This window comes from Vicugna pacos, chromosome 17, assembly GCF_048564905.1.
Source record: "Vicugna pacos chromosome 17, VicPac4, whole genome shotgun sequence".
NCBI classification, from domain to species: domain Eukaryota; kingdom Metazoa; phylum Chordata; class Mammalia; order Artiodactyla; family Camelidae; genus Vicugna; species Vicugna pacos.
In genome coordinates, this window is record NC_133003.1 from 34,966,168 (window position 1) to 34,991,730 (window position 25,563).

The window sequence follows — 25,563 nt, forward strand, 5'->3', positions numbered from 1 at the left end:
GCCCCGTGTCTCTGCCGTCCTTTTGCCCAGTTTGAGACTCAGCACGGGTATTTATTTGTGTGATCCTCCGCTTACTACATGAACAGCGCAAATAGTGTTCTGACGAACTTTAAATTGATAAGTAATGGAATTAGCATCCTTCAGACGTGCAATATGGAAAAAGATTGAAAAAAGAACTGCGGACTTTGGTATATACTACTCTGGACTGATTTGTGAATTATGGTATTTGTATGTTAGAGTTATATGGGAAATATTTAAAATGTTACATGCATATAAATGTGTGTGTGTGTGTCTGTCACACATATTCCCTGAAAATGGTTTCCTTTGAGCACTCTAATGTAGCTGTCACCCTCGTTCCTTTGGCTTATTTTAGAATGCAGTTAAGTCCTTGGGAAAATCACTTATGTCACCAGTGAGGAATGCCACCAAAATAGCTTCTCACTTAAGTTCCCATCCCCAGAGCTAACCCACAGGAGGTTCCGATAAATTCAAATATTTAATAACTTGTATTTTTCTTTCTCCTTCCACACAGGCCCTCTGGTCCTGGAGGCAGGATCATGTGGTGGATTCTTGGCAGTCAGCAGTCTGTGGAGCTTTTGCAGGTGCAAAGGATTATATTATACTGGGAAAGACCAAAGACGGGGAGAAAAATGTGAAAATATTAACTATGCAAAAACAACATTCTTTAGAAATTCCAGATTGTTTAGAAGAGAGTTCCACCAGTTGTTTGAGAAAAGAAAGAGTCCTGGGCGGGGGTGGGGGTGGGGGAAGACCTGCTAAAAAGGTGTCCACTAGAGAGACAGCCGGTTTGTTTTTGACAGATTTTTTATTTACTTATTTTTATTGAAGCCTTCACTCAGGCCCCTGGATTGTCTTCCAGATGGTTTGGCGAGGCCTCTGGGGGAGGAGAGGGGCTGTGGGCGCAGGACTCCCTGTGCAGCTGTCTGCCTTGAGCAGTGCTTGCGGGGTCTCAGCCACTCCTGCAGAAAGCAGTGATTCACGGTGTGTGTGACACGTTTGACAGCGCTGTAGATTAACTAGTGTAAGGAGGGCCGAGGCTGCTGCACAGCTTACTGAAGGCTAAACTGCTCAGTGTAGAAAATACAGAGATGTAAACACCTGGGCATTTTCTAGACGTTAAACTGAGAGCAAAGTGACAATAGCAATAGCATGTTACCCATCACTTAGTCATGTGGATGTTCCAGTGAGGTTTTAATGAGAGCTCAGAAACTTGAAGGAATTTAATGTAATAAAGCGATAGGTGTAACAGTCTAAGAGAGATTTAGATTTTGTTGCAAATAAAGGTAAGTGAGAATTATAGTTGAAATGAAATGGAGATGCGGCAGAAAATTGTACACTGCTAGTTCCTGTGTGAAGCCAGTAAACTGGCAGATGTGTGGCTTTAGGATATCAGCCTTGGTAGAAAATAACTCGTTTCCCGTTTGTTTCATGGCCATTGGATGGTCTTTTTTTTTGTTGAGTAGGAAAACAAAACACACATTTTATAGGGTTCTTTATTAATAATGGGACCCATCTGACTTGCAGAATTGATAATCCACAGTAAGACTCTTGCCTCTAGACATGAAGGCAGCTCAGATTGATTATGACGGGTAATTGTTTCCACATGATGCATAGTCCTCATAGCTGTGTTAAACGGGTAGGTGGCCTTGATTCGTTTGCCAGAGGTCTCGTGTCTTTACTCCCCAGTTCCGGAGAGAAATGTGCAGTTTTGTTGACTCCCTGCTGGGCCCTGGGGACAAAGTGACCATTCTGAAAATTGAGTGATCCTAGATAAGGAAGGCCTCTTCCTAAAACTAACATACTGTAGAACTTCCATGTGTTGGGAGATAAATACAAATATCCTTTGGTTCCTTAAGTAGCTAATTCAGAGATTTGCATGCAAATTCATTGTTTGTATTAAGGAAATGTGCATTCATTACAATTCCTTTTTTTGAATAGTGCTTTGTAATACTAGGCATTTAGTTTAGTCAGAAGAGGAAGGGAAAGAAGAAACTTGCTATCAGACGTTCAGCGTTTGGCAGTTAAGGTGGCTCACCTGAGGAGCGCAGCAACCCCGCACTGTCCTCCCAGGGCCGCGGGGAAGCTGGGATGCAGGACGGGGAAGGGGTTTGCCCAGGGCCACAGATGTGGTGCTGGCTGACCTGTCCGAGAGCTGTCAGATCTCTGTTCTGTCCCCAACTAAGGGCTGAGACCGCGGGGCCTTACTGAGCAGCAGTTTCCTTCCTCATCACGTAGAAGCAACCCTCCCTCTGTTACGGGATCATTTCTGGGATAGGTGAGATAATGTGTTAGTATTTTGTAATCGTTAAAACTGAATTTAAGGAATTATTACTAGCTCACTAAAAACAATCAGCACCCAGAAAATGAAAAGCTGTCATCACCACAGTAATTCATACTCTTAATTGCACTGAAAAAATAACATTAATAAACTTACTATACATAATCCTTTCCTCTAATAGGGTGTAGATTTCCAGACCCCTCCAGTACAATGATCTTACTTTTCCAGCTGAGGTTCTGATAGGAATTTGCCCAAGGGTTGCCAGAAAAAATCGATTGTCAGTAGATCTACATGTGTATTTAGCAAAAGATAAAATACCTACGTTTCTTGAAATTTTAGTTGGGATAAATTTTGATCCTGAGGAACAAGTGTATTATTTTAAAACCTTTCTGAAAGATAATCACAGTTTGAAAGTATTCCAAATTGTGAAAAAGTGATACTCTGTAAGAGTTTGTTGCAAGACTGTGCATTGCACAGCATAGAGAAATGAATTCTGACTTGCCACCTTGGGCAGCCCCTGAGACCTGCTTACCCTCTGCACTTTCAGGCGTTTTAGCCTTAATGGCCAGAAAGGCAGTGATAACACTTGCCCTTGAACCGGAAATCTAATTTCTCATCCTTGTGTGCTTTTGCCAGGTGTAAACTGGTTAATCATCGTGGGCGAACTGCTCCCTGGCCGTCCTCGGCACTCTCCGGTGCCCAGGCTTGCTTTATAAACCACTGAGCGCAAACATCCGAAAATGTCCCTTGAGACTGGAGGTGTTGATGGCTTGTCATGCTCAGAAGTTCCCTTGGCTTCTGGTCAGGGGTTAAATTAGGGGGGGAAATGGACTTTGCCAACTTCCTCACTTCAAGTTAACTTCCAAACATGAAACCATCGTTCACTCTAAGTAATTACGACATCTGCTACTACAGTGAGATCTGCTGTGCTAGTGTTCTTTGATCAGTTTGTTATAATGAACACTTAACTAACATTCTCTAAGAGAGAAGGAGGGAGAGAGAGCGAGATCTCCCCCCATGGCTTGAAATTCTAAACTAGGGTGAAGGATTATCTGCGTAACAAATGACAAGGCCTGATGCAGTCTTTAAAACACGTAAGAAAACAACGTTTGTTGCTGCTGCTGTGGAAGCCCTCCGAGTCTGGGCGCTTGTCTGGAGGTGGTAGGTGGGGACGCTCTTCTTGCTCCCAGCGCGTCTAGGGGGAGGGGAGGCCCTGGAGGGACAGTGAATGGCAGCACTGCCCACTGCTGCCCCCACCGCGTTCACAGCTGCTGTTGGAGGTGACAGCTCTGGGCCTCTGGTAGGAGAGTGGCCCCTTTGTCTGGGGAAGGCAAAGAACCTGCATTTGTCCCCTAAGGACACTTAAGATGCAGTCTCATCGTAAAAGTCTAATTTCCCCGAATCTGGTCCTTGAAAGCAGTTAGCTTAACATTCAGTAAAAACCTCACTCTGGTGGAACCCATAGAAAATTGTTTCACGTGTGATTTGAGCACTAAATGAGCCTGCAGTTGCTGTACCAAGTAATTATTTCCTGTCTAATATGTTAGCATGTTCCTTGTATTTGTTACCGGCGGTTTACAGTTCCCTTAAGTAAAATGTAGAAAATAACTGCATTTTAAATGAAAATACAGGTCCCCTGCCCCCTCCCCACTATGACCAGTCACCCTACGGCATGATCTTCACAAGTCCTCCTTACGGCCTCATAAAAAGCATTGTGAGGCCTGTGAATTAAAGCAGTCTTTGATATTTGAAGACATCTGAACTGACTTATTAATAACGTTCATAAAATACGGTTTCCATCATGGTAGTAAAATTAGGGCCGATTTCAGCATATGTGTTTTTGTCTAACTTTTCTTTATAATACTTTCCCGAAACAGAAATCACTGGGAGAATATTGGCAGGCGTCTCCAGTAAAGGAACAGTGAACTTTTGCTAATGGACAAAAATAAGTTCGGTTTGCAGTATCCAAGTTTAGCAGGAGGCAGATACTTTGCAACATAGGTAACTCGTGAGAGCTTGGGTGGTCAGACGGGGACAGATGATGTCCTTGTCTATTTTTAAGTCTTTTTAGTTGGTTTAGGTCAGTTTGTGAACATTTTCAAATAGGAAAATGGTGTATGCACTGCTGAATGTTGACAATCAGACAAATTTGAATGTGTCTTAATCAAGTATCAGAGTCACCATGTAGCAAAAGAGCACGACTTTTGGGGCCAAGATACGCATGACTTTGTGTCTGTGTGGCCCTGGGCAAGCTGTCTTTCATATGGAACAGCGATTCCCGTGCAAGTGAGCTAAAGCAACCAGTGGGTATCCCAGCGCAGCCCTAGAGTGCCCCAGGAAGGAGGCCCAGGAGTTCCTAGCTCCATTGTAGGGGGACAGTGTGAAATCTTCAGTCTGCAAAAACTAAAGTCGCTTGTCCAGGACACCCAGTAGGCACTTTTGAGTGCCTTCTGTTTTCTGTTGGGCTGAAGACGTGAAGGAAAATCTCAGACCCTCTCTGTCTGATTACTTGGAGCGCTAGCGTGAGCCAGGCCCAGTCCTAGACACTTGGCCTGCGCTCGCTCACTCTGGGTCCCAGCGCCGTGTGAGGCCAGCGGGGGGCCCAGCGGCCCAGAGATAGGTCCTAGAGGCTGTCAGACAAGTTCACGTCTCAGCTGGGCCCTGAGTAGAACCTTCTACGGCTTGTTCAGCCCTTCTGAGCCTCAGTGTCCCCACTGGCAGCATAGGGCAATGAGAGTACCTGCCTCCTATAGGACTTTAACCAGAGAATAAGAACTTAACTGAAGGCCAGTCGACTCGTAGAGCAAGGGGTTAAGGCCTGGTCTTTGTGATTCTGAAGGTGAGTTCTTTCAGGCGGGGCTCTGCTAACCCTTGCAGCCAGTAAGGGAAACAAAACTGAATGTCAGATTTGGGGTGGAAGTTTGGGATATTACAGGTTTATTCTTTCCTTTTTTCCTTTCTTCCTTCCTAAGGATTAAACAATAAAATGTTTATGGATGTGAAGTCTTCCCTAACCCTTTCCTATAATGAAAAGGATAGGATATTTACTTCTTTAGGGCAGAATGTGTGATTAAAAAAACCCAAAAAGAGTTAGGATTTCAGAATTGGGTTCACAGAATTTTAAAATACTTGGAGTTTAGCAAGTCTGTGAATCTCAGGCAGCTTTTCACTTTGGAGGACAACGTCACATATTCATAACACACAGGTGGCTAAAAGAAAAGGGACTTTAATACTCACGTATATGGTTATTTACTCCTTAGGCCTAAGGTCTGTTTTGTTCACGAGTAAGCAAAAATGGAGCATAAAGGGCATAAATGGGTACATCTTTGCAAAAGTCAGCATCATAGGAAATGTTACCAAACGGAGGAGGTTCAGTTAAATGATCTTATTAGTTCAGCAACATATTTAGAAAGATACTTGGCAGAGATCAAATGGCCTTCTTGTCCACACACCACAAACCTCAGAGGGAAAGTGCTGTTTCTGGAGCGCACCTCACACACGCTGTGTTCAGTGCTTAGGAAACTGCCCATTTCACTCTGGCGCGTGGAAGCCGAACCTTTAGAAAGCCCTTGTGGTTTCTGTTTAAAAAAAAAAAGCTAGTCCTCCCATTCCTCTTTCTGCAGATATGGACCCCTTAAAAATGTGTGGATTTAAAAAAAATACCAGTTTGGCAGTTATGGTATTTAAGTAAAAAGGACAGGAGAGAAAAGATAGGAAAGAAGCTGTAAGGAAGAGTGTGGGCTTGAATCAAGACTGACTCTCAAGATTCAGAAGTTAAGTTTAGGAATCTTGTTCCTCTAACTCACCTGGTATCAGAAGCCTGGAAATACAGAGAAATTTACTCTTTTAACCCTAAGCATCTAGCGACTTATACCAGGAATCCCCACAGTGACTCACGTTTCTGTTTGCCAGTTTGGCCTCAGAGCAGGACCCACAGCAGCATTTGGGCGTCAGGTTGGAGAACGGTGGCCCACGAGAGGCGTGGAGCCCTGAGACTCGGGGAGCAGTTGCTCACACTGAGGAGGGGCTGTCTGACCATAGACGTTTCCCCTACATACACACGTGGGCTTGTCTGTGGCTCCAGGGCGAGCAAGATAGATCGTGGGGCCTTGTTTTTCTTGTTTGTCTTGCCTGCGTGTGTAAAGCATTACCCTGCACACGCAGTTCGGCATCACTGCAAACGCAGTGGAGCACGTGCTTCAGGTTTTGCACGTGTGCATCCCGTTCTTGAATCAGTCAAGTGGACATAATGATCCAGAAGTATTTTCGGCAGAGTTATGAGGAATTCTAAAAGAAAAATTATAAAACCCTGTGTAATGCAGTGAACAATACCTCACTTGTGTGCTGGGTATTTTTATACGCACAGGTGGCTTTGCAGCTGCAGTCACCACGCCTCTGGACGTGGCAAAAACAAGAATCATGTTGGCTAAGGTGAGTGGTAAAATAGCATAACGCAGACCCAGCAGATGCTCGTGTCTGCACTGGGGCTTTGCATGTCTGTAGAGTGAACAGGAGCGGGGTGACACCTGTAACTAGCAGCCTTGCGCTGCCTGTGGAAGCAGAGAAGAAACTGCCACTGGACAGAGCGGGTCCCGCGGGAATCGCTGTGGCCGCTGTCTGGGTAGCGTAGTTTTTCGACATCATCTTCATTGACATTTTGTGAGCAGGTAAGACTGGTAGAGCCTCTGCCTGGTGATAGTTTTCCTATCATCTCTGTTTTTACTGGTGACAGACCTCGGAGGGATTTGGTCTGCCTTGTGCCAGGCAGCGTGTACGCCCTAGGCTCTTGAACTTCCACCACGCTTACTATGCCTTCATCAATTAGGACATTTTTCAAAATTGTTTTTTAAAAAATGTCGTTAAGAAAAATAGGTTTCAAAAAAGCTGGCTCTAGGCTTCAGGGATGCCATACCTATAACACATCTGGATCAAAACAATAAAAAGAAGTCACACCCTTGTGGAAAAGTCAGACAAATAAGGGCAGAATTGTGAAACAGGGAAAAAGCCTGTTGTAAATTGAACATAGTACTCTGTATTTAATGTGTTTATTGGCCACTTAGACAAGTTTCATCATCGTACCGTTTGTACTGATTATTCCCCATCCTGCTCAGATCAGTACTGCTTTCAGTCTTTTTCCTGTAAAACAGTTGGATGTGAATTATCCGAGTAAGCTCTGCTCATTGGTGAGAGAAATAACCTAGAAAAGCCGCTTCCAGCGGGAAGTTCTCCAAATCAGGGCTTGCTTGTGGGTTTGAATGTAAGGACTGACGTGTGTGTGAAGCTGCGTGCTAGCTGAGGGTGGTGGGCAGCCGTGCGTCCGCGGGTCCCTGACAGCCAGCTGTAGGGGGAGGGCGGTTCACAAGGTGATGGCTTTCTCTTTGTCTCTCCACGCAGGCCGGTTCCAGCACTGCCAGTGGGAACGTCCTCTCTGCCCTGCACGGGGTCTGGCGGACGCAGGGGCTGTCAGGGTAAGGCCAGGAGGGGGGGCCCAGCTGCCTCCGCTTCTCCCCAGCTCTCCCTCCTTTAGCCCGGCTTCGCAGGAACACCATTCCTTCCTTCTGCTTCTGTCCTGGTTGGGATCGTCTTTATTTTTCTTGGACAAAACGTTAGATTTGATGTTGCTTATGTGAGGTACTGTTGCACAGTCAAGTTGATGTCACATTTGAGCCGGGTGATTCCCATCCCGACGTCCACATGTATGGCCGCTGCTGGGTTCTGGGCTGCAGCAGGAAGAAAACCGGCTTCCGGTGTAATTACAGGAGTAGCACGTGAGTGAGCATTTGTGTTTGGGGGCAGTTTTTACAGTTACTAGTTACCCCTTTCGACATGCCACAGTGCACGAGACCTCCCATGAAACCCAGGGTTCTGTACTATCAGCCGAGCGCTTCAGACCTCTAGCATCAGGTCCCGCAGAGCTCCCTTCAGAATGCTGTTTCAACACTGCTTTTCCGACGTGAGCCTGTACACCTGGGGAAAGGCCGGGATCTAGACAGAAGGTACGACTCGCTTTGGGATCATCTACCAGGGATTTTCCTGAGAGAGCAGAGCAGCAGCCTCCTCCTGGGGACGGTGGGGGGAGCCTAGCGACAGGCCTGGTGTGAAGCAGCAGCGCTGCTGCGGCGCCACCCTGTCTTCCCCGCAGCGCGTCGCTCGTTCACTTGACTGTGGTTTTCTGTGCATCTGACAGGTTTAATTTCAGCCTAGTGGACAGTCTGGGGAGGATGACAGAGGTTGGTCAGGCCCCGGATAAGGTGTTGGAGGCGGCGCCATCATCTAGGCAAAATAGGAGCCGTTCTGTGGTTTTGTGTAATGTGCCACCTCTGGTCGCCTCAGGGACAGAGGGTTTGGAGAGAAGGGCTGGGTTTACCAGGAAGGAGTAACTGAGCCTGGGAGGGGCAGGGTGGGAGCTTCTGTGTCCTGAGCCAGCAATTTCTGGCTAAGAGCTGGTGAGGAAATAGCAATCTGGGTGCTCACAGCAGAGGCATGTTGACTTTGACACCAGTTCCTCACTGAACAAAGAACTGGTGCGACGGGGAAGAAACGAGCTCTGAAGCGCAGGGCCGATTCTCAGGGCTTCACAGAGTGACTGGGCCAGAGAGGTGTTGCGCGAGGCCACTGTTGCAGGTTACACGGCCAGACTCCCAGATGCCACTCTTAACCTGTTTCAACAGAGTTCTTATGAGAGTCTCTGGCACCTGTTGGTCAAACCTCTGCTCTTGACCTTGACCCTGTGGCGTCAGGTGGAGCCACAGCCCACCTGCCCTTCCTGAGGAAGTGGCGATGTGTGGGGTTGGCAGAGTTGGAAGACCCATGGTCACCGTGAGCTTGTGGAGAAGACATGTCTTTGAGATGAGTGAAACTGAATGTCCCCTGTCCCAGTGCTGGTGTCACTGGGTGCTCCCTAGCCCGGCAGTGCCAGAGTTCCAGGCACAGGAGGGGCGTCCGAGACGTGCTGAGGCCTGTCCCTGTGCCTGCTGTCAGCCCTGGGAGGTGGTCTGGAGTTGTGCTTATCTCCCGGAAGCTTCTTAAGTCTTGGGCTGTCAGTAGTATGCACAGCGGGGTGCTCAGCAGAGCATCGCAGGCAGCTGATGACAGTGTGATAAAAAACCACATGATCTGACAGGAGAGCTGTAAGAAGAAGAAACCAACAGAACCCCCTGCAGACACGGGCAGGTGCCCCAGACAGTGGTCCCTGCGTCCCCGGCCGCGTCCTCTGTGCGCCTTCCACGCAGAGCCACTGCGGGCTCCCCGTGGCCCCGGAGCATCCTGCTGTGTGGACAGTGTCTGAGGTACCGGGCGCGTAGTCTCCCCACCCGCCTGGGGCTGGTGCTGGGCTCTCGGTGTAAATGAAAGTGGTGACGTGTGGGTCTCTCCCTGTTGGTTCACATGGGGGAGAACCACGTCCTGGCGAGGTTTGGAATCCATGCTCTTGGGCAGAGTGGGTTCTCCGTAATGAAAATACCGCACGCTCCCTCAGTCCAGGAGCCAGAGAGCAGATGGAGAGCCTGCCCGGCCTGTGGCGCGCCTTCCTCCTTGCTCGGGCACGTCAGCTGGCCTTTGCTTTCTCTCCACCGGGCCCTCCCTGGACTAGCTGCTGCCCGGCCCCCTGCTCAGCACGCGTCTCTGCCTCCGAGTTGGGTCGGGGCGCTCTCTGTACAAATTAGTCTACTTTAAGGCTGTAATTATGTTAACAGACTCACTTGTCATCCAGTGAAACCATAAACTGCTTCCATCTGCCCCTTGCAGGGAGCAGCTGAGCTTATTAGCAGCGAGCGCTGAGCAGGACGCTGGCCGTAGAAGTGAGTCCCGGCGTCCGGGAGGAGGGCTGGGGGGGCGCTCGGTGGCAGATGGGGTCTGCCCCCGCCCAGCTGCTGCTGACCTCCTTCCCTCTGTAGGGTAGGGGCAGGGAGAGGAATCTCTTTCTAGGGCCAGAAGGACACAGTGGTCCCAAAGCAGTAACTGTGGGGTGTGTGCCATGACCTGCCACCTCATGCGAAAACAATTTGAGGCTGAGCTGAACAGCTTTTTCCCTTACAATTGTAGTTTGGTCTGCAGAATTTTTATGTGGACAACAGAGAGATTCTCAGTGTGTACAGTACCTTACTTAATGATTTAAATCCTTCATTAGCTAACTAAAATCCGGGCCCCTACGACTACTCTCCAGCAGTCCATTTTTCTCAGAAGTGCTGGGTGCGACATCCAGGGGGAGGCAGGCTGGCCACTCCCAGCAGGCACGCGGGAAGGAGGCAGCCGGGGCCGCTGTGACCTGGCCCCGGGGGTTCCTTCCTGTCCGCTCTCTTGGCGAGCCCCCCTGTAGTGGAGCACGGAGGGTCTTCCCGAACTGTACAGGCCACACAGAGAACTGTTGGCATCTCCTCCTCTGCGTTTTCTTCCCTACATCTGACCTGAATCCTCTTTCAGTAATAAATCCCTAGTTGTGACTTGGTGAGTTTTCTTTCCTGCTTACAGAAGTAATACTCTTGGTGAAAGGTTTGATTATTACAGAAATGCAGGCAGGGGAGCTCTCCGGTATCCCTACCTCCAGACGAAGCTGAGGATGCAGCTCAGCCGTTTGTGCCGTCACGGTACCCGTGTGGCTGTGCGACTGGCTTCTTTCAGAACATTCCGTGTGTCCGTCCTGTGTTGGTCCCTGGACGACCTTGTCCTCCCAGCTACATGGTCTCCCGTGTGTGTACTGTCAGGATCTGTGTAACCGGAGAGGGCGTTCTGTGCGGGTTTTCTCTTACCAGCAACACCATCTTTGAACAAATACCTGTGTGTCGCTGTTGGGAGAGTTTTAAAGAATGACTCCGTAGTCTGCGTCCCCCAGTAACATTTGTTCTTTTACTTTGCATTTCATTGCTTGTTCCCAAAGTTGCACCTTTGACGATGACAGGCCTGTGGCAGTCGGGGACAGAACCAGTAACGAGGCGCTGCTCCCCTCCCTCCCTGCTGGAGCCCACTCGCCGCCTTATCCTTCATTAGAGGGGAAGGAAAATAAGGAATCTGTGCAGAGTCAATTTCCCCTTTGTGGCATGACATTTTATGGGTCTCTAGGGATAAAATGTGACCGAGTGAGTCACTGGGAGGAGCAGCAGAGTGGTCGGGGAGTATCTCCTAACTCCCTGCACCCACCTCCGCTCCTCCAGCCTTCCCTGGGATTCTGCCCTTTGAGTCCTTTATACACACACGTGTGTGCATATGTATGTGTGGTAGACTTCATCTCTCCAAGCCAAAACCGGTGTGGAAGTTTTACACAGAACTGTTGTGGGGACAGAGTTACTGTGACTTGACTAACTGCTGGACGTAATTGTGGGCGCTCAGTCAGCTCTTGGTATTTAGCCCCTTCAGCCAGCAAACAGCTGGGCTCCAACTTCTACAAGTCTACTTGGGAAAGTAATTTAGTGCCATTCTGAAAGGAAAAACCAATTCTAAGTGCTGTGTGGGGTTTAATGAGCAGCCTGTGGGTGTCGGAATTTAACCTTTTCTTTTTTTTACACGAAATTAAAAAAATCTTTCCTCTTGCCTTCCCCCCTCCTAGATTATTTGCAGGTGTCCTCCCTCGAATGGCAGCCATCAGCCTGGGAGGTTTCATCTTTCTCGGTGCTTATGACCAAACTCGCAGCTTTCTGTTGGGACTTGGCGGAGAGAGGCCCTGAATCAGAGGCGGCCCCTTCTTTCAGGAAAGGGTCCCGCTGTGAGAACCGTCTGCCTTCCGGTGAGCAGCTGCTGGGCCATCTGAACCGCAGAACACGGCGCTGAAATCCAGTCCTGCTTGGATTGTGACACCAAGAACCCGTCTTCCGTGCTCCAGGCCGGCGGGAGAGGCGTCTTCAGCCTGTTCGCGGAGTTGAGAGGGAAGACGATGTCCACAGCGGTACTTTGAACAGTTTTCTCAGACCCTTAATAAATCAGCGGCAGCGCTGAGTCCAGACTCTTCAGAGCCTTCGTTTGATCTGTATCCCACGTGATGAAGGATTCAGCCGAAGGTAGAGGTGGTTACAATTTTCAAAGACAGGCTAGAATGGGTAAAGGGAGGAGACTTAGGGGAAAAGCTGGGGGTGTGGGTGGGTTTTTTCCCCTCGGGTGGTTCCGATTGCATGAGCTTCCGGCCTCGTGTGAAGCGGGAACTACAGGTGCGTAGTGAGCATTCTCGCTGGGCAGCCAGGCTGCTGCTCTCAGTTACCCTCAGATTCCGCCTCTACAAACACAACTGTATTGTTTTACAGAGAAGTGTCCAGCAGCCCATGTGTGAGAGAAAGCAGTCCTGGCTCAGGGACAGGGCGGGCCCAGCTGGCCTCGGGCAGGCGGAGCCCTCGCTCGCCCACCTGGCTCTGTTCCAGACCCCAAGCAAGGGCCGGGGCCGGCTTTGGAAACAGGGTGGTTTCCTCCCTCCTCGGTAAGGTTTGCTCCTGGAGCTTTAAGCTCGACACTGGGCGTCAGAGAGAGGAAAAGGGAAGGCCACCCTTTTGGTGCTGAGCTAACAGGCTCCAGGTGTGAGAGAGAGTCAACAAGAAGCCTCAGGAATCTAACGGTGTCATCCCTGGAGCAACTCTGCTTCGACTAAAACTGTTCTTCTTTTCAGGGGGGAAAAAGGTAATTAAAGGCAGGAGAATGTCTGCCTTTGTAAGGGGATCTCTGCACTTAAGTGTAAGAAGGACCCTACCACACCCCTCACATTTTATAAATGAACCTTTATTAAAGACACTTCAATGCCATTTGTTAGACACTTCAATATTTTACATGTTTTTCAATGTACATTGTACCAAAATTTCTATAAATAAATAACTTTGTACATAAAAGTAATACTTCCTCTTTCACATTGCCTCTCAGAAGCAGCAAATTCACATATTTTGTGGAAGTAACATGAATCAGTTAACTGTTGAGAACAAAATTCTAAATGTGCTTACCTTTGGGAACAGTGATGGCGCTAGACAGTAAGTTAGTCAATACCTCCCCTTCAGCTGTTTGGCTAAAGGAACTTTGCTTTCTGAGATTTTTAAGGACCGTGTTTGTTTCAACGTAATTCTTCCTGAAATAGACACATTGGCACTCACAAGATGGTTAGCTACAGGGCTCCAAAAAGTGCAAATTAGACCCAGAACCCAGGTCAAGGGCTAAACCTCTTGAGGGTCCTAGCCCGGGTCCGCCTGTGCGAGGGAAGGACGAGGACAGGCCTGCTCCGGATCCTCGGGAGAGACATGCTAGCCCTGAACAGTAAGGCCTCTGATTCTTTTCTTTCCCCCCAAGGCCAATGTAGTAATTATATTGGCAGAACTAAGAAATCGCTATTGAAAAATCCACAGGTACCAACACCAGCAGCCTCTATCATATTAAAAAGCCTCAAATGGCAATCGAGTGATACTGACAAAACCACATTTGCTTTTATCACAGAAGAAAGGCAGTGCTTCCTTGTTCGAGCCAGTTGCTTGTGGTGGCTTAACAACCCGTTCCACTTGTTCCAGAAAGAACCTAAACCTACGAGCAGTCCTTCCCTGCAAGGGCACCCACGCATGCGCAACACCGACTGAAGTCACTTCCCACGCCAGCCCAGCCTCTGTCCTGGGGGGTCCGCCCTCTGACGTGCAGTGCAAATCCAGGGACTCCCCTTCCTCCCCACCCACCAAAGGCTCCTGGGAGCAAATGTGGTTTGTAGCTCCTAGAAACTCCATCCATGCATTAAGGCACCAGAACTATTCCCCACTTCTGAAATTAAACAGCAACCTGGTATGAAAAATAAGTGTCAAAATTGTACGATTTCTTTTTTCTGTTAACCATGCACTAAAGATTAAAATAGCCTTTGTAAAAGATATATAATATATATGCAATCTCTGAAAACTCTTATGTACAATGGTATCCAATACTTTTCTGCCTTGTGTACACAATAGCCTCTTGCATTGCTGTGCTGCAGCTGCGAGTCCGTCTCCCTCCCGGTGCCGCACGTGGGAGCGGAGACTGGGGACGCCTGGAGCCGGGCTTCCGCACCGCCTCTCCTACCTCTTTCCTGCAGAGACCGACGCGACAAGAGCCGAGGTAGACGAAGCCTAGCTTTTCGGTGCAAACAGCAGCGGCGTGCGCCGTTTCCCGGGGGGCTGCCCTGTCAGTGGCGTGGCCTCAGGGCTGGAGTCACAGGCCTGGGGGAGGTGTCCGTTGGAAAGAAGTAAGTGCTGGCCTTCACTGGGGACGTCAGGAGAGCCCGAGGTGGCTTCTGGCAGCTCAGGCTTGCCTGGAGTCAACGCAGAGGAAGGCTGGAGGTCTCTAGCTCGGCTGTGAGAGCCAGACTCCGAAGTCCGAGAGGAGGACCCTAGATGGGGGGCAGGGAGGGGGGCACGTCAGACCCTGCATCCTGCGCCCCCCACCTACTGCCGGGGGCTCCTCCCCAGACAGCGCCCGGTCACCTTTCCCCTCCAGAGGCGCTGCTGGCTTTTTCTTGCAGGCTGTCGGCATTCTGTCGTGGTTACTGGGGTAGAGGGCGCCCTCAGCAGTCCCACTGGTCAGATGCTGTGGCCACTGTGGGCGGTCATTCCGGCTGCTTAGAGTCCCGGGCTGCGCACCGTCTCTGGGCGCCGGAGGGGGACAGCTGGCAGGCTCCTTGGAGTGACTGTCCGAGTCGGGGCTGCAGTCACCGCACAGCCGTGGGCCACTGCGCTCTGCAGACAGAGCCACACACAGCGGTGAGCTGAGACCAGACTGCGCCCCTACAGAGTCGTGAGGCCTCAATGGCTTTCATCAGCTCTGTCCCCGAGTCTGTTCTAAGACGAGGATTCTCAACACACACACACACACACACACACCCCTGCTGGAGGCGGAGCGGACAAAAACAAATTTAGTGACTAAAATCCCTCTTTGTATGGGCGTAGTTGGGCCCGGCCTGCTCTCAGCTTTCTCTCTCCACACCTCAGAGTATGCTGGGTCCTAGGTTCCTCAGGAAAAATCAGTTTTCCCCCTCCTCCCCCTCCCGTTTGGGCCACATACAAACCTCAGGCTTGTCATCACACCGTTGTAAGACACAACCAGGCCTGTTAGTAAGTTGAATGCCAAGATCTGACATTAAGATACGCCTTCCCCTTTCATTTGATGACCCTGGCAGCCCACATTTTCATCCCAAGGACAGAGCACTTCTGACGGAAGCATCTCCTACCCGGCATCTTCTCCGGCCCAGCCGTCCCGTTGGCTTTCTCCATCACTTTCCACGGCTCCTGCATAAACCCAGCGCAGAGCCTGGGCTGCCTACACGTAAGGCCATCACCGTCCACCTCTGGAAACAGGCTTGCATCTCTCGGACTGACACCTACAAGAGCCCCACATAGTCAGACACGCCGGGCTGGGCACTTCACTGGGCACCCGGTGAGGAGAACGGGCAAGGCTGTCAGCACGGGGATGGTTTAAAACCATTTTCTTTCCAGTGCTGGATTACTGGGCTACCCGGGAGGCCCAGCAAGGATTGCTTTCTAATCCTGCCTTCCCAGCAGGCAGGCCTTTGAGCATGCACAGCCAGGGTGCGCAGCAGTTCTTTGTAAGGAGAAACTTGCCCCCAAGCAAGCGCTCAGCCTCCCTCAGGCCTCTGGGCACTCGCCCTCCTCCAGCAGCGCCTCGTGCTCAGGAACTGGAGTGTGTCTGCGGCTCTTACGTCAGCCCGTCCCACCTTACCCTGACTGGGAGGTACCAAGCCCAGGAGAGGGACTTCCTGGGAGACAAGGACTTTAAAACCTTGCACAACTTGCATGGGTAAAGTCCAAAAACAAACCAACAGAAGCCTCAAGTCAGCAGCCTGCTGGCTCCCCAGCTGCGCTCAGGGTGAGGCTGAGCCCCTGTCCCCGGCAGGGCAGGAGCCGCCGCCCCAGGCACTGCAGCCTTACCGTCACTCTCGACGTGCCCGTTGGCCTGACGGCCACCCTCAGCCCTGACCACAGTTTCCTGCCGCTCAGAAAGGGTCCCCTGAGAAGACAGGTAGCTTGGAACATCTGGTGGCACGATGGTTTCATCTGCAAGGAGACAGGACGCCCAGGAGCGGGTGTCTAGGTGTGCAGGCTGCACTGGGGAAGCCTTCCCACCACCTGCTCAGCCTGACCGTGCACCCAGGGAGAAAAGGGTGCGGCAGTCAGATGTCTGAGTAAACAAAAGATAGAGGCCAGAGATGAGGAGCGGCGGCGGGGGTCCCTGCCAGTCACCCTGGGGCAGCCGCCAGGGAGGCCTCCAAACACCGCAGTCGTAATGTTCTTAACTTTGAGCGTATGCCCCTTTAAGGTGCAATTCCCGAGAGAGAGTATGAAGTTCCTGAGACCAAAGCCTCAGCTGTCCCAAAGGACTCCATATTCCCAGGGGTTCTCAACTTCCAAATATACTGAACTTCCCAAAAAGCCCTCGGGACGTGGCTGCCGCCTCCCCGGCGCAGCTCACCTGTGTTAGTGACACTGTACTCCTCACTCTTCTTCCGGGTCTGGTAGATGATGCACACCCAGACCAGCGACGTCAGCACGACACTGCAAACCACGGCGATGGTGAAGATGCCCACGGTGGTGCCGTCCTTCCTGCAGCCCGGCGTGGGCAGGATGCTCAGCTGGCTGTGCGCGCGCTCGGTGCCCAGGGTGTTGGACATCTCGCAGGTATAGCGGCCCGCGTCTTCCGCCACCACGTTCTGAACGACCAGCAGCTGGTTGCCAGGGGTGTAGTGGTGCCGCTCGGTGAGGCTCAGGGGGCGGTCCCCCTTGAGCCAGGTGATGCGGGGCGGGGGGCTCCCGGTTGCTTTGCACTGGAGAGCCACTGTTTCTCCCACGGATACCACACGGTCTTCCAAGGGCACCGCCAGGGACGGGGTTTCTGCAAGAAGTCAGTGGCGATCTTATAGTTATTCTGTGGGCTTCAGCAACTAGAGATCTGCCTTGTCTGCCAAAGGACATTCCAACATATGAGGGCAATGCCATATGAAAGAGCAGAGTGGCAAGCTTTGCAGAAGACCTTCCGCCACAATGACCACATCAGTACTGTTCCGGGGGGGGCTTCAACAAGGAGGGTGAACTAACCTCCAGCCACAGAAGCCCCTACGGCTTTCACACTGCCCCATGACAGGCCCATGTTCGTCCCCCACCTAGCCCACCCCGCTCCTGCCCACTTAGGGGGCAGAGATGTACAGGGTTTTATATCTAAGCCCTCTGAAGACTCTCCATTAGCCTGCTATCCTTTTTTTTCCCTAAGTAGAGCATCTTGTTAGAAAATCCTAGAAAGCAACCCAACATGTTCAACAAAGAAACAGCCTGCCACACTCAGCTCCCCCAGGCTTCACAGAACAGCTTGACAACTCTGCCTCTAGGTACGTATGACACGTAAGCAATCTCTGCCTCACACACACACTCACACACGCACATATACCCCGCGTATCAACAGCCGAACCTAAGACGGTCAGGGTGGCGTTCGCTGAGACAGAGCCGGCCGAGTTCTGGGCGGTACAGCTGTACACTCCCATGTCGTCTACTTTCACGTCAGTGATGAAGAACACGTCGTCGTCCGGCATGACATGCATGCGGCGCTCGCGGGCGGCGGGGAAATCCGTGCCTCCGTCCTTCTGCCAGGCGATCTGGGGGTTAGGGTGGCCGGTGGCCGCACATTCCAGACGGGCCATGGTGCCGGTCCGTATGGCAATGTCATGGGGCATTTTGGTGAATGACGGCAACACTGCAAAACACACACACACACACACACACACACACGGTGGAGATGGTGGAAGGCCAGGGGTGTCTTCCAGCAAGCCGACCTTCCCCCCCCTCCCTCACCACCCTTCTCATCACTGTCGGCCTAGAACCACTAACTGGCCCCTTTGAATCGGGAGCAACGCTTTCCCGGGCCGCCCAGCTTCTTCCTGGCACAGGCGCTGCCTTCATCAGCCCCTCCCACTGCGCAGGCCAGGCTGGCTCTGACCCCCTCAAGTGTAGAGCTTCCCTGCAACGTTCCCCTGCTGTCCCTCACGTGGTGGTCAGTCTGAACAGGAGGACCCCTAAGCGCCAGGAACGGATGCTTGCCTGCCTTCACCACCGTGGGAGCGCCTGGGAGACAGAAAGTCTGCTCCTGCAAGATGCAGTGATAGAGGGCAGGGTGACAGGCCTTCACTCTGGGGAAAGCAATGCGCTGCCTCTTCCCTCCTGGGAAAAACCCGTGGAGGAGAGACGGGGCTAGACCCACATCACTGCACTCTCCTGGGCTGAAAGCATTCCGCCAGCGTATTTCTCCCGATGTTCCCTGACCCGGGGGTCCGTGTCACTCCAGGTGCACGCAGGAGTGCTTCAGTGGAGTCTAACGGGGCCCGGATGTTGTGAGAAACAATGAGGACACCTTCAGAATAAACCAAGACCACCAGCCAAAGTGCGGTTAAAAAAAAAAAATTGGGTTTTGTGTGTGTGTGTGTGTGATCTGTAAGGGCTTAAAGATCACGGTGGCTGCATCACTTTTAATTATAATTTAATAATCAAGAGAATCTTGTTAGGTTAGTGGGGTGGTGGGCCAACTGCTCAAGCCATTCACCCCTCTCCTCCTACCCTAAACTCCCTACAACAAGCAGCAGTCCTCCAGCCACCTCAACAGGCTCCAAAGCTGGTTACAGAGTGAAAATCCTTGTCAAACACCTGCAGACCTTTCTGCTATCAGGCCAGCACGCACACCTGCCCTGCCCTCTGTGGCTCCGGCCCCAGGGCTGTGCCACCTCCTCAAAAGGCAGCAGCTCCCCCCAGGATCGGGGCTGGCTTGGACTCTGGACACCAGACATCTGGGATTAAGTAGGATAATACGTGCAAAAAAGTGCAAGGCTTGAGCCTACAATGTCACTTGACATAACTGGATTAAAGAAGTCACCCAAAACAAAGAATCCACTGAGAATCACCCTGCAGTCTACAACGCTTGTTCTGGGCCTGACCCAGGCAATCGCACAACACAGGCGTGCCCCGTCACTCCCACACGGGTGACGGGACAATCACGAGTGTGGCTCTGTAGGGCTCTGACACCCAACTAACGAGAAGGCACTCGCTTACCGTTCACGGTGAGCCTGGCCTTGTGCGAGTAGGTGGAGCCGAAGTGGTTGGTGATGACACACTGGTAGCGGCCCTCATGCCCGAAGGTGACGTGGCGCAAGTGCAGGATGGTGGTGTACTCCATCACCTCGCCGTCCTGGGCGCGGACGTGGGCGAAGTTCTCCATGTCCGCGTTGGCCAGCACCTCGTTGTCCTTCTTCCAGGCGAACGTCATCGGGGAGCTGCTGCTGCTGGCGGCCGAGCACGTGAACCGGATGTCCTTGCCCACCACGGCCATGGTCGTCTCCGGCTGGGTGATAATCTGGGGCTTTGGTAAGTCGTCTGGGGAGAAAAGAGCCACGTCTAAGTCACCTGGACTCCTGAGGACAGGAACCAGCTGCTGTTGAAACTCATGAAAAACTGAGTCAGACGGTGAGCCGGGACCCTGCGCATCCTCGGCTCCACCAAACCCCGTGAGGGACTGCAGCATGGCTCCCTGACCATATCCAGTTATACATCCATGAGCAGGGACCCCTGTACGGTCACACTCCTTGATTCCAAACACATCCACCAGGACTCGGCCAGCAGTCAGCACTTTCCATGAGAAGGCTCCAGTCGGCTTTACTCACTGAATGTCACGCAAAACAGTTACAGCAAACTGCTATGTACAGAACAGGTAATTAGGTCCTACTGTCTACCACAGGGAACTATACCTAATAGCTTGTAATAGCCTACAATAGAAACGAATATGAAAACGAATATATGGATGTATAACTGATTTCACTTTGCTGTACACCAGAAACTAGGACAACGTTGTAAATCAACGTACAGTTGCAATTTAAAAAATAAAAAGGAAAGAAAATTAAAGCCAGCAACCACCGTGACTGCACAGACCTCATCCACAGACTCGCCTCCAAAGTGGGTGGAGGATGAAGTACTTGCAGAACGGCAGGAGGAAGACTTCGGAACATCTGCACCTCCATTAAAGCAATAAAAACAACAGCACAGCTGATCACTATCAACTGCTTCAGGATTTTAGAGAAAAACTAAAGGCTGTAACAACCCATGGAGTGTTGAGTCAAGAAAACACCCAAATCGCAGGAAGAAAAGTGAGTGTTACAGCATTGTAACTTGCCCCAAGTCCCGTCCCTCTCTCCCCAGCTCTGCAGTAGCATGAGAACTGGGCAGCTGAGCAACCACTGACGGGGGCAGGATAGGTTGGGGACACCCCCAAAGGCTGCATCTTCAGGGCTTGCGTTTATGTGACCTGACACAGTTTGCTCAGCAGGGGAAGCCCTATCCCCAAGGCATGTGATGAAACCCATCAGTGGTCAGTACTGAGGCAGGAATATCAGTTGGAACTAACACGAGGCTGGCTTGAAAACAAAAAAAGGTGTCAGATGAATGAAATGTCAATAGTGGCCTTTGAAGAGGTCCGACATGTTCCTGCACATGCATGTGCAGGGCTTGGTGTATGCCTAGGGAAGCCCAGAGAGGGTCCTCCTCTCCTCCCTGTGACCGACCCTCACTGAGGATCAGTGCAGACAGGAAGGGATGGCACATCCCCAACACGCAACAGAGACGCTGGGCAAAGGATGGGAGACTTGCTGGTTGAAGTGATTTAAGGACTCTGTCCGGTCATTAGCTAACCACAGAGGGACTTCAGTGGCTACACAACCAGATTTTACAACATTTGTCCAGGAAAGTCACGAAAGAAATTTCAACAATAAACAGAACAACAAACCCCAGGGGAGGACAGGGAGGATCTGATTTCCAGAGTTGCCACATTATTTTAAATACTCAGTTTTCAACAGCAACACAAAAATACAAAACATGCGAAGACACATTAAAAAAAGCACTCAATGGAAATTGTCCTTGAGGAAAGTCCAGATCTGGTACTTACTACAGAAAAAACTTTAAATTGTCAAAGAATTAAAGTGTCTAAAGGAAGAGCATTCATTTGAATACTTTCCCACCAAATAAAGAGCCAAAATTGTAAAAATGAACCTAATATAAATCTTGGAGTTTAGAAGTACAGTAACTGAAATGAAAAATTCACTACAGGGGCTCAGCAGGTGAACTGACCTAGCAGAAGAGTCAGGGAAACTGAGACAAGTCAACTGAAGTTATCCAGTCTGAGAAACAAAGAGGGAAGAATGAAGAAAGTGAGCAGAGCCGCAGGGCCCTGTGGGATGGCCTCAGGCAGAGTCACATGCAAACAATGGGAGCGCAGGGAGAAGAAAAAGGAACAGAGCCTGTGAAGCAGTAATGGCCTCAACCTTCCCAAATTGGATGGAGAATTTACATCTACGCATCCAAGAAGCTCAATGAACTCCAAATAGAATAAACTCTAAAAAGATCTACACCGAAAGGCTTCACAGTCAAATTCTGTAAAGCCAAGAACAAAGAATCTTGAAAGCAGCAAAAGAACAGCAACTCGTCACACAGAAATCGGGATCTTCAACAACATTAACAGCTGATTTCTCTCCAGAAACCATGAAGTGAGAAGGCAGTAGGAAGAGATGTTCCAAGTCCTGAGACTGTTAACTAAGAATTCTATACCCAGCAAATCTATTCTTCAGAAATGAAGGAGAAATGAAAACATTCTCAGATTTAAAAACAAAACCAAAAACCCTTAGAGAATTTATTGCTACCAGACCTGCCCTACAAGAAATACCCAAGAGAATCCTTCAGGTTGAAAAGAAAGGACACAGCGTAATAACTCAAATCCAAAAAAGAAAAAAAAGAAAAAAAAAGCTACATACAATCTCTGACCCTCAATTTTCTCATCTGTAAAATCAGAATGATGCCTAATAGGGATGTTGTAAGTATTAATATTAGTATTAAGTGAAATAATTCAGTACCAATCTTTATCTTAGACCCTAGTTTGCAGGAAGAGCTCAATACATTTTTCCAATACTTATATCTTAAAAAAACCCTCAAATCCACAGAAAGAGACAAAACACACCATTAAAGGCAACTACATGAGTAAGTATGTAAAGACAGTGTATTTTTTGTTTGTAACTCTTCTGTTCCTCTTCTCGGAAAATATCAACAAAATTGAAGAACCTGTACTGACGCTAGTGGGGATGGTGGGACAGGACAGAAAACTCAACATACTAAAATGTAGAATCAAAGAGAGGACGTGACTACCGACCGTACAGCAACAATCCAGGTTACAGGAGAAGACAATGAACAACTGCATGCCAACAAATTAGATAAGCAACTTGAAATGCACAAATTGTGAAAAAGACACAAAGTACCAAAGCTGACTCAAGAAAAAATAGAAAATCTTAGTAGATGTAATAAGTAAAAGTAGTTTTAAAATTTCCCAAGATTGCAAGGTGGTTTTAACATCCAGAAATGTCATACACCATATCAATAACATAAAGGGGAAAAAAATCCACGATTCTTTTAACAGATGCAGACAAAGCATCTGCCAAAATCCAACACCCGTTCTTAAATAGAAAAAACACTCAACAAATTAGACATACAAGGCAAATTCCTCAACTCAATAAAAGTCGTCATCTATGAAAAACCCACACTAGCATCATACTCAATGGTGAAAGACTGAATGCTCATCCCCTAAAATCAGGAAAACCTCTAGGATGTCTGCCCTCATCACTTCTATTCAACACTTCTGGAGGCTCTGGCCAGAGCAATTAGATAAGAAAAAGAAACAAAAACCACTGAGACTGGAAAGGAAGAAAACTCTATTTCTGCAAATGACATGATCATGTATTTTAAAAAATCCTCAGAAATTCACTGAAAAGCTATTAGAACTAATAAATGATTTCAGCAGAGTTGCAGGATACAAAAATCAACATAAAATTCAATTGAATATCTATATACTAGCAATGAAAAATGTAAAAATTAAATATGAACTCCATCCAAAATAACCCCAAAAAAGAAAAAAAGTAGGAATACATTTAACAAAAGACATGTGAGACCTGTACAATGAAAACTATAAACCTTCATTAAGAGAAACTGAAGAAGGGCTATAAAACCACGGAGAGACAGCACATGTTCACAGACTGGTGAGACTTAGCATGACGACGGCAGGACTCCCCAGAGTCATCTAGAGGTTCACGGTAACCCCCCAGTCCCACCCGCGGTGACTGTCTACACGGACAGGCTGGTCAACAAGTTTATGGGGACACGCAAGGGAACCAGAAAAGTCAAAACACTCTCCCACAGGGAACTATATTCAGTATCTTATGGCAAATCATCGTGGAAAGAATATGAAAAATAATGTGTATATAACTGAATCACTGTACTGTACACCAGAAACTCACTGTAAACCAACTATACTTCAATTAAAAAAAAAAAGTCTTCAACAAGAACAAAACTGGAGGAGTATATAAAAGCCGAAGTCGTGAAACTCTTAGAAGAAAACATGGGTGTAAATGTTCCCGACCTCATCTCTGGCAATTTCTTAGGTATGACATCAAAATTACAAATGAGAAAAGAAAAAAAAAGAAAAGAAACTGGACCTAGAATTTAAAAACTGTTTGCTTCAAATGTCAATAAAATAAAATAAAATAAAATAAAATAATGGATAAAAAACTCCACAGATTGGTAGAAAATATTGGCAAATTTTATCTGCTGCCGATCTACTATCCGTAATATATAAAACACTCTTAACTCAACCATGAAAAGACTAATGGTCCAGTTGTAACTCAGGCAGAGGATCTGAAGAGTCATTTTTCAAAAGCAAATATACAGAGGCCCAATGAGCATATGAAAACATGCTCAAGGTCATTAGTCATTAAGGAAATGCAGTTCAAAACCACAGGGAGACTCCACATCCAACAGTGTGGGTAGAATTAGAAAGGCAGTGACAAGTGCTGACACGGATGGCGAGACACCGCATTCCTCACACCGCGCTGGTGGGCTTGTAAAATGGGGCGGCCGCTCAGGAAGGCAGTGGGGCAGCTCCTCAAACACTTCAGCCAAGAGTTACCGTATGACCCAGCAACTCCACTCCTAGTGCACACCCAAGAGGTTACACACAAACTTGTACACGAACGTTCACAGGACATTATTTATAACTCAAGAGTGAAAACAACCTAAATGTCCATCATCTGACGAATGGCTCGATGTCTACCCATACAATGGAATATTTATTCAGCCATTTAAAAATAAGTACTATTACATGATAAAAAAAAATTATACTAAGTGAACAAGGCTGGTCACAGGGACTGTCCTGTAGGAGTCCACTTACATGACACGTGCAGAAAAGGTAACCAGACACGTAACATAGAGGAAAGGCTGCCAGGGAAGAAGAGGGAGTGGCTGCTAACGGCAATGGGGCTTCTTTCACGGGTGATGGAATGTTACACAATCAGGCAGTAGTGAGGGTTACACAACTTTCAGTATTCAAAAAAACACTAGCTTGCACACTTCAGAGGAATGAATTATATGGTATGTAAATTACACTTCTCTTTTCTAAAACACCTTTATGAGATGTAAGTTCCTTACAATACTATTCACCTATTTAAACTGTACAATTTCATGGCTTTTATTATATTCATAATTATGTGCAACCATTGTCACAGTCATTTTCAAGAACATTTTCATCACCTCAGAGAGAAACTGTACCTTCCAGCTGTCATCCCTTCTCCCTCCACCTCTCCCCAGGCGAAGGAGTCTCCGTCCTACCCCTGTAGGCTTCCCTACCCTGGACATTTCATGTGCATGGAATCGTGTAACAGACACTCTTCTGTGATGGCTTTCACTTAGCTTTGTATTTCAAGGTTCATCCATGCTGTACAATTGATTCCTTTTTATGACCTAGTAATTTTCAGTCCACTGTATGCCTGTACCAGATATTATTTATACATTTATCAACTGATGGGCATTTAAATCATTTCCACCTTAATGCCAGTATAATGAATGGTGCTATGAACATTCATGCACAAGTTTTTATGTGGACATAAGTTTTCGAATGCCTTGGGGATTTACCTAAGAGTGGAATTGCTGGGTCATACTGTCACTCTGGGCTTATTTGAGACACTTCCAAACTCTTTTCCAAAGCAGCTACATACACCACGTTGCATTCCCACCTGAAGTGTATGAGGGTTCAGATTTCTCTCCATCACACTTGTTGGTACCTGACTTTTTGATTCTAATTGTCCTAGTAGGTTCAAAGTGGTTCTGTTTCTATTTTACAAAAAAAAAAAAAAAAAAAGCAGTGGGAGAGCCCCCCAGGGCTTCAGACTGTCTTCTCCCGCAAGTGTTCCTGTGATGCCCGTTAGTCCTTGATAA

General features: G+C 48.8%; 2 protein-coding genes and 1 long non-coding RNA gene across 14 annotated transcripts in view; 1 reads left to right on the forward strand and 2 right to left on the reverse strand.

Annotated features, from left to right (window-relative positions):
• The window catches only part of SLC25A26 (solute carrier family 25 member 26), a 115,759-nt gene extending 103,526 nt beyond the window's left edge, over positions 1-12,233 (forward strand). For 5 of the 7 annotated variants that reach the window (XM_072941647.1, XM_072941649.1, XM_015236843.3 and 2 more), the window contains 4 exons: positions 533-602; positions 6,666-6,730; positions 7,694-7,767; positions 11,841-12,233. In XM_072941647.1, the coding sequence (XP_072797748.1) occupies positions 533-602; positions 6,666-6,730; positions 7,694-7,767; positions 11,841-11,958 (327 nt within the window). In that variant the 3' untranslated portion in view covers positions 11,959-12,233. The other 2 variants (XM_072941648.1, XM_072941646.1) reach the window with 2 other exon arrangements.
• LOC140686790 (uncharacterized) lies at positions 1,499-4,220 on the reverse strand. The gene is made up of 2 exons (XR_012060713.1): positions 2,057-4,220; positions 1,499-1,750 (listed from the first exon to the last, which is right to left on the reverse strand). It is a non-coding gene; the product is annotated as an uncharacterized lncRNA (long non-coding RNA).
• Positions 12,234-12,973: 740 nt separating the features above from the next.
• Positions 12,974-25,563, reverse strand: part of LRIG1 (leucine rich repeats and immunoglobulin like domains 1) — a 470,674-nt gene continuing 458,084 nt past the window's right edge. For all 6 annotated transcript variants that reach the window (XM_072941642.1, XM_072941643.1, XM_072941641.1 and 3 more), the window contains 7 exons: positions 19,318-19,638; positions 17,690-17,971; positions 16,700-17,119; positions 16,159-16,284; positions 15,441-15,590; positions 14,698-14,949; positions 12,974-14,603 (listed from right to left, as the gene is read on the reverse strand). In XM_072941642.1, coding sequence (XP_072797743.1) covers positions 14,344-14,603; positions 14,698-14,949; positions 15,441-15,590; positions 16,159-16,284; positions 16,700-17,119; positions 17,690-17,971; positions 19,318-19,638 — 1,811 coding nt within the window. In that variant the 3' untranslated portion in view covers positions 12,974-14,343. The remainder of the gene's footprint in view (positions 14,604-14,697; positions 14,950-15,440; positions 15,591-16,158; positions 16,285-16,699; positions 17,120-17,689; positions 17,972-19,317; positions 19,639-25,563) is intronic.